At 48.3% G+C, this 7,721-nt stretch overlaps 1 protein-coding gene and 1 long non-coding RNA gene across 15 annotated transcripts in view; one reads left to right on the top strand and one right to left on the bottom strand.

The window, feature by feature from the left end:
* Positions 1 to 1,437, top strand: part of MEIS1 (Meis homeobox 1) — a 138,525-nt gene extending 137,088 nt beyond the window's left edge. For 13 of the 14 annotated variants that reach the window (XR_012422313.1, XR_012422312.1, XR_012422315.1 and 10 more), the window contains one exon: positions 1 to 1,437. This exon is cut by the window's left edge and continues 76 nt beyond it. Coding sequence is in view for 6 of the 14 variants with exons in the window: in XM_005575719.3 (XP_005575776.1) it covers positions 1 to 208 (208 nt within the window). In the remaining 8 variants the exon portion in view is untranslated. The other variant, XR_012422314.1, reaches the window with a different exon arrangement.
* Positions 1,438 to 4,106: 2,669 nt separating this feature from the next.
* On the bottom strand, positions 4,107 to 6,356 carry LOC141408338 (uncharacterized). Its single transcript, XR_012422316.1, has 2 exons — positions 6,199 to 6,356; positions 4,107 to 5,883 (listed from the first exon to the last, which is right to left on the bottom strand). It is a non-coding gene; the product is annotated as an uncharacterized lncRNA (long non-coding RNA).
* Between the last annotated feature and the right edge of the window lie 1,365 nt (positions 6,357 to 7,721).

Genomic DNA, 7,721 nt, shown 5'->3' with positions numbered 1-7,721 from the left:
CCAACCCCAGATGCCCCCCCATCCTGCTCAGCTGCGTCATGGGCCCCCCATGCATACGTACATTCCTGGACACCCTCACCACCCAACAGTGATGATGCATGGAGGACCGCCCCACCCTGGAATGCCAATGTCAGCATCAAGCCCCACGGTTCTTAATACAGGAGACCCAACAATGAGTGGACAAGTCATGGACATTCATGCTCAGTAGCTTAAGGGAATATGCATTGTCTGCAATTGTGACTGATTTCAAATCATGTTTTTTCTGCAATGACTGTGGAGTTCCATTCTTGGCATCTACTCTGGACCAAGGAGCATCCCTAATTCTTCATAGGGACCTTAAAAAGCAGGAAATACCAACTGAAGTCAATTTGGGGGACATGCTAAATAACTATATAAGACATTAAGAGAACAAAGAGTGAAATATTGTAAATGCTATTATACTGTTATCCATATTACGTTGTTTCTTATAGATTTTTTAAAAAAAAATGTGAAATTTTTCCACACTATGTGTGTTGTTTCCATAGCTCTTCACTTCCTCCAGAAGCCTCCTTACATTAAAAAGCCTTACAGTTATCCTGCAAGGGACAGGAAGGTCTGATTTGCAGGATTTTTAGAGCATTAAAATAACTATCAGGCAGAAGAATCTTTCTTCTCGCCTAGGATTTCAGCCATGCGCGCGCTCTCTCTCTTTCTCTCTCTTTTCCTCTCTCTCCCTCTCTCTAGCCTGGGGCTTGAATTTGCATGTCTAATTCATTTACTCACCATATTTGAATTGGCCTGAACAGATGTAAATCGGAAAGGATGGGAAAAACTGCAGTCATCAACAATGATTAATCAGCTGTTGCAGGCAGTGTCTTAAGGAGACTGGTAGGAGGAGGCATGGAAACCAAAAGGCCGTGTGTTTAGAAGCCTAATTGTCACATCAAGCATCATTGTCCCCATGCAACAACCACCACCTTATACATCACTTCCTGTTTTAAGCAGCTCTAAAACATAGACTGAAGATTTATTTTTAATATGTTGACTTTATTTCTGAGCAAAGCATCAGTCATGTGTGTATTTTTTCATAGTCCCACCTTGGAGCATTTATGTAGACATTGTAAATAAATTTTGTGCAAAAAGGACTGGAAAAATGAACTGTATTATTGCAATTTTTTTTGTAAAAGTAGCAGTTTGGTATGAGTTGGCATGCATACAAGATTTACTAAGTGGGATAAGCTAATTATACTTTTTGTTGTGGATAAACAAATGCTTGTTGATAGCCTTTTTCTATCAAGAAACCAAGGAGCTAATTATTAATAACAATCATTGCACACTGAGTCTTAGCGTTTCTGATGGAAACAGTTTGGATTGTATAATAACGCCAAGCCCAGTTGTAGTCGTTTGAGTGCAGTAATGAAATCTGAATCTAAAATAAAAACAAGATTATTTTTGTCATGCTGACTCCACTGCTTGAAACATTTGTTTACTGCCCCCCAGATTTTTAAAGATTAATGCAGTAAATATAAAAATTAATTTTGGCTCCCTAAGCCATATATGTATTTGACAATTTTAACCACAAAGTAAGTTATTTAATAATAACCACTGATTTCTTTAAGCTGACTTAATGAACTCCTAATATCAGCAAATTTGAGGCCTAAAGGCACTAAACTAACTCTGGACTCAGAATTACATCCAACAGAATTACTCATCTAATATCATTGAAATTATTCTTGCGCATAAAGGCAACCTAAGTACAAAGTTAAGTCTTTTACTAAGGATGTTACCTAGGATGAGCAGTATATGTTTATTAGGAAATTAACTACACGAATTGAAGAGACCAGACTTCAAAATCTAATTTTTATAAATATGCTCTATGTTCTCATTGGATAAAACTGGTTATTAACCAATTTTCCAGAACAGCTGTACAAGACTTCTGCATGGCAGCCGGCTAAATGGTACAAAATAATATGTTTAAGCTGGAATAGCTTATAATTTTATTTAAATAAAATTGCTGCTATAAAAAGTGCTTCCCAAAGCTAAGGAAAATATACACATATTTTAATTAAGGCAAATTCGTTTTAAAAAATAAACCTTTTAGCAGTGATTGCTTTGTAAACAAAGGATGGGTCGGAGGAGAGAGAGCCTTAAACTCAAGTCTGACATTCAGGCCCAAGTCACCCTATAAACCGGTCCTTAGCAATTCTATTTTCTATTCGGAAAAGAGAAACCAGCTGTGGGTTGGCTTTACTAGGTGATGTGTGATTGACTGACTCACCTGCTGGAGCAGCAATGCGTTCTCACCTTTTGCTGGTTTCTAAACACGTGGATGCACAGAGAGCAAGGCTCAGCCTACTGCAGCCATCTCTGGCAGTGCCTCTACCCCTCCCCAGCCCATAGATGGGATTGTTTAAATCTCCCTTGTTGACCCAGTGGTAATTCTTCCTCTACCTAAATAGTCGATATGAGTGAAATCATTCTCTTTTGATAGGTGGTTACTAGCAGTTAACAACCATTTATTTACTTTAAAAATTAATAATAAACTTTATAAACTAACAGTCTGTTTGCTTCTCCTCCCCAGTACATGCCCGGGTGAGTTGGTTATTTTCAGCCTTTATTCCTGAGGAGGCTCAGGATGGGTGGGGGAGGGAAAGAAAGGGGAGGAGATGTGGTGGGGAGAGAGAGAGAGGCGAGAGGGAGAGGGGGAGAGAGAGAGAGAGAGAGAGAGAAAGAAAGAGAGACAGAGAGAGAGAGAGGCCCTAGGGGAGGGAGGTTTACAAGTGAAGAGTAGTTAGGGAATATGGTGACTCTGAAGAATCGAGACCAGTAGTGTCCAGGAATTAGAAAAAAGAAACTGCTATTTCCATGCGCTCCCCGCTCTGTGAGCCATTTAGGTGAGAGCCTCGCTCTTCGCAGTTCCTTTCTTCCCCTGCCTCGATGCCCTCCCCTCTTAATGCTATTTTAGCTTTTCCTCTTGTAAATTTCAGAGCCAGCTCAGAGGTTATTGAGGACACTTATCCGAAAGAGGCAAATAATAGAGGTGCTGAGAGTGTTTTTGATGTTTCTTAAAAGGCAAAAACAAAACTCCCTCCTCTAAACAAGGGCACAAAATTGTACCTGGTTTTTATTTTTATTTGGTGGAGTGGGGAGGGGGCTGGCTCTGGCTGAATAAGACTACTTTTTAGTATGATTTAATTTTTTTCAAAAAATTAAAAAATATTTTACTCTATCATATTTAATCAGCTGTAATTATAACACATTCAAAATGAATAATATGCCTTGACAGTATTTTTATTGTTATTGTTCATTGCATGATGTTCGACTGCTTTAGAAGCACAGGAAAGAGAAGTAAACGCGCTACAAATGGGGAATTACCCTCGTTTAGCATTAAAATTCATTTAGATAAAATTGCCACAAACATTTAAATGGGAAGATTAGTTCCCCCTCACGCCTTATTGCACTCGCTCAATGGTTCCGTTAAGAACATTTTACACGTTGGAAATTCCGTCTTCTCAGACGGCTTGCTGTTTCCTAGTTACCCACATTCAAAGCAAAGGCAGCAGCAAAGGCAGCCGCAGCAGCAGCAGCAGGAAAAAAAAAAAAAAGTTTTGGCAACTGGTCTGCAATTCATCCGCTGCTCGCCCCAGTCTCCCCTCCGCCCACTGCAGTCTGCCCCCACCCCTTCCCCTTCCCCACTCCTACCTCTTTCCCCTCATTATGTAATTCGCAGAGTCCCGTCCTCGAGGAAACACATTGCCTAGTTGTGTAGTATTTATATACAATGTTAAAATACAACGAAAGACCCCCAAATCAGTCGAGTCGGTTCCTCTCTGGGTCTCCCTCTCCCTCTCCTGTTCTAAAATGAGGGTTTAGCTTGAATGTGCTGAGTTTCTCACATCCCGTACCCTGAGGCCACAAGGCACGTTTTTTTGGCTTTCGTTTCTGCCAGGACTTTTCCAGGAAATTCACCACTGCTTTTTGCTTGCATTAGAAACGTGTGAAAGAATTAGTTTGAAAAGTCCATGCACCGTCTAGCTTTTCTCCCCCCTTTTCCTCCTCCTCCCCTCCTCCTCCTCTTCCTCTTCCTCCTCCTCCTTCTTCTTCCTCTTCCTCTTCCTCTTCTTCTCTCCTCTCTCTTTCCCTCTCCCCGCCACTCTCGCACTCCCCCATCCTCCTCTCTCCCCCTCCCTTCGCAGAGCCACAGGAAAAGAGGAAAGTCGGCTTCGACTGCCATCTTTTGGGGATTTGGAAAAACGACTCGGTAGGAAACGGAGGGAGGCGGAGGTGCGGGAGTGGGGGAAACCCCCTTATTATCCAGTGTCGGAACTGGCTCCCTTAATCTGATGCTTAAATATTTGATGTGGAAAAATTACCCATAAAATTAGTTACTAACAATTTCAAATTGAAATCACTTATCGAATTATAAACGCATTAAAGCTGTATGGATGGTATTAGGAGTTCCTCGGGAGGCAGCGGGTGTCTCCTTGCAGTGAGCGGGGTGAGGCAAGTTTCGCCCCGGGGAAAAGCGCCCCCAGCCGAGCCCGGGGGCAAGGCCGGAAGGGCGGCGCGGCAACCTGGGCGCAGGGTCCGGGTCAGGGGGACCGAGCGGGCGGCCAGGTCCGGGCGGAGGCTGCGGCTGGTTCGGCTCGCGGGGGCGGGGAGAAGGGGAGGGGAAGGAGCCTGGGTGGGAGGCTCCGACCCCGGAGCACAGGCGCCTACCAGCAAACTTCGTAGTGAAGTCGAAGGATTCTGAAAAGGAAAAACACAAGCCCTGCCCTCCCCCTCCCCTCTCGCGTCTCCCAAGCGTCAAGCAGACTTCGCGCTCAACTTTGCGGTCGGGGTTAGTTGCTGTGTGCAGTGTCCCCCAAGTGTGCGGGAGGAGCGGGAGGGGAGAGGCTCCTGTCCTGGGGTTGGGCCCGGCTCCGTGCCGCGAGTGGAAATCCCGCGGGCAGCTGCGCGGAGGTCCAGTCAGGACGTGCTACCCCTGAGTCCCACGATGCGCTGGGTCCCGGCCTAGGCCCAGTGCGTGGGCGGGCAGGTCTTTGCCTGGAGACCACAGCTCTGGCCGGGGGCGCTGCACAGGCGCCTGCCTTACCCTCCGGCCCTCGCTTCACCCCCATCTGAGAGTATAGTCTAAGGGACTGTTGACTTTGTCTCTGGAGATGGGGCGACCAGGGGTCTGCGAGGGAGGCTGTGGAGAGGCACCTCCTGGGTGGGCGTCCTCTTTCCTTGGAACCTCTCCGAGTGCTTTGTAGTAGCCCGGAGACTTCCTAATAGACTTTGCCACATCAGGGCCCCAGACTCCAGAGTCCCATAGTGGCCCTGGGAGCGCGACCCAGAGAGCCTGGGGACTCGAGGGCACAGGGAACGAGCGCACGGCCCCCTAGGAGGGCGTTGGGCGGGGAGTGCCGGAGTCTGGAGCAGCAGCCGAGAAGCCGTAGAACGCACCCCGACGTCCTAGGCAGAAGCTCCTCAGGATCACTTTATAAGCTCTTCAAACTTTGCCCAGCCTTTCGGATACCCTCAGGCCCTTGGCCCATGGGAAGGCAGTAAAAACGTCACTTCATGCTGCAAAGCTCCCGGGTAGGAGCTTGGACGCCGATGGAGAGAGGCGTGGAACTGGGTAGTGGGGCGCCCTGCCTGGCGGGGCACTTTTCCTTGTCTCATTCTCGTCTCCCATGCCATGCCTTGCCCACTGGCTGCTAGCGGCGCGTTTCACTTAGGTTGGCCACGGAGAGGAGACTACGGGAGGCTGGGAATTCCAAGGTTTGGGGAAAAAGTAGTGAGCGAGAAAGGGGGGGTCAGGCAACTGAGGAAGACAGCTGATGGCGGGGAGAGGGAGGGCTCCCTTTTCGGCCCGCTCTACCAGCCAAGGCGTCTGAAACATTCTCTCCCTAGGCGGAGCTGAAAGGAAAAACAAACAACGTATTGAGCAATCAGTTCGCCAACGTTTGAGCTTTAAAGAGCCTTTGCTCTGAAAATAGTACCCTGGGGGTCTCCGTCGGGAGATGGGGGAAGCATTTTTAGGGCCTCGATTCTGGCTTGCCGCGCCCTACGGGTCACCCGTCCGCGCGCTGCCTCCTGACATCCCGGAGCGCTCAGCCCACTGAGGGGAAACCCGGGCGGTGAAGCCCTGGAGATAAGGGATTTAGTTTTAAGCCAGTCTCCCATCGATCGGGTCGGTAATTTCTACCCCTGCCCACTCTCAAACACACTCACCTCTACCCTAAAGCATTAAGTTCATTACGCGAGCAATGATCTTAATCTCCAGGCGGAAAACGAGTCCCGGGACCTCGCCGATTGGGGAAGCAGTGAATAAAGTCACCTGCTTCGCGCACCCGCTTGGCCCGCTCCTCCCGGTGGGGGCCGTGTGTGACAGGGAGCGCCGAGAGGGGGTTCCTAACTCCACTCCGAGGCGGACCGGGCAGGGGTCAGAAACCCTGTGTCTGTTTTCTGCGGGGTGACGACCTCCTGGAAGGGTGGGATTGCTTTTGCTTGCTTTGCTTCTCCCCTCCCTCTGCCTTTCTTCCTAGGCCTTCCTCACACCTCAGTACTCTTTCTTCCTCCTCCCCTCCCCCAAAGTGGCAAGTTTCCCTTCTCCACCTAGCGTCCAGAGGTTCTGCCCCTTTCCTAGTCCTCCGCAGCCTCAAGGCCGTCGCAGAAGTCTGGTAGCCCGACGCCTTTTTGCGCCCATCTACCTCACCCACCTTTCTGGGCATGGGTGGGTGGGGAATGATCAGTTGAGGCCCTTTTGAAGCCGCTTACTGAAGGCACCCAGAGGCTTTAAAGAACCAGATTTCTCTATTTAAGGGCGATCTCTGCGCCCATTGATAACTCCATCCCAAAGAAACCCAGCACAGCAGCAAACACCCCCAGCAGTCGCCTGCTCCTCAGCCCCCGCCTTGGCACAGAGCAGCGTCTGGCACTGAGGGGAGATGGAGGCGAGCCACGCGCACCCGTTCCCTTACTGGCCGACCCGCGAGGCGCCAGCTTGTTCTGGAGACTCAGTTTCCACTGGACAAAAGCAGGGGAAACACAACGCAAGGGCTGTGCAAATCCACGTTCCCGACACCCCTCCACCCCATCCCAATCTGATTTTTGAGACGTGCATTTTCAGGTAGTCCTAAACTGTGAACAGCGAGCTTTGTGTGTTATCTAGTGGGGGTGGGGATGAAAGGGGAGGAGACTCCCACTGCCCGTTCCAGTCTTTAATGTCTGAAATAACGAAATGCCTTGTGTAGCAGCTGCTGCTTGAGCCAAAACTAACTCTTTGGAAGACGGAAAAGAGTGAAAGGCAAAGAAAGACTGTTCATTTTTTTTCTTTTGGTGCCGTTTGGGATGTCATCTGTTTCCTTGGCGACTGTGTTCAGCCCCCGGAGCCCCTGGGCTCCTGGATTGTTAGGGGGGAAAAGCATGCTATTTCTGCACCGTCATTTATCACTGTCACCGCATAATGATTCCCCTTGCAGCCCCTTATTGATGTTTGTAATTGCATTATCTCATAAAGGAGGATGATCAATGAAACCGAGCCGTGCATTCTGGGGTCAGAGGAAGCCAAAGTACTGTTTGTCCCCTTTAATACAACAAGTACTCATTATCTTTAGGTCTGCATTCAAAAAATGATCTGATCTAGGGCTGACCCTGTCGGACATCCCAACACTTTCTAAAACGCGGTTTGTGTAACCTTTTGCTTAAATGCTAAATCAAGTACCTGTCTTGCATTTCAACGAAACAAGATGCTA

The sequence above is a fragment of the Macaca fascicularis genome, chromosome 13 (assembly GCF_037993035.2).
Source record: "Macaca fascicularis isolate 582-1 chromosome 13, T2T-MFA8v1.1".
Taxonomy (NCBI): Eukaryota; Metazoa; Chordata; class Mammalia; order Primates; family Cercopithecidae; genus Macaca; species Macaca fascicularis.
Note: the sequence above shows the minus strand (reverse complement) of the source record. Positions and strands in the feature narration are given on the sequence as shown.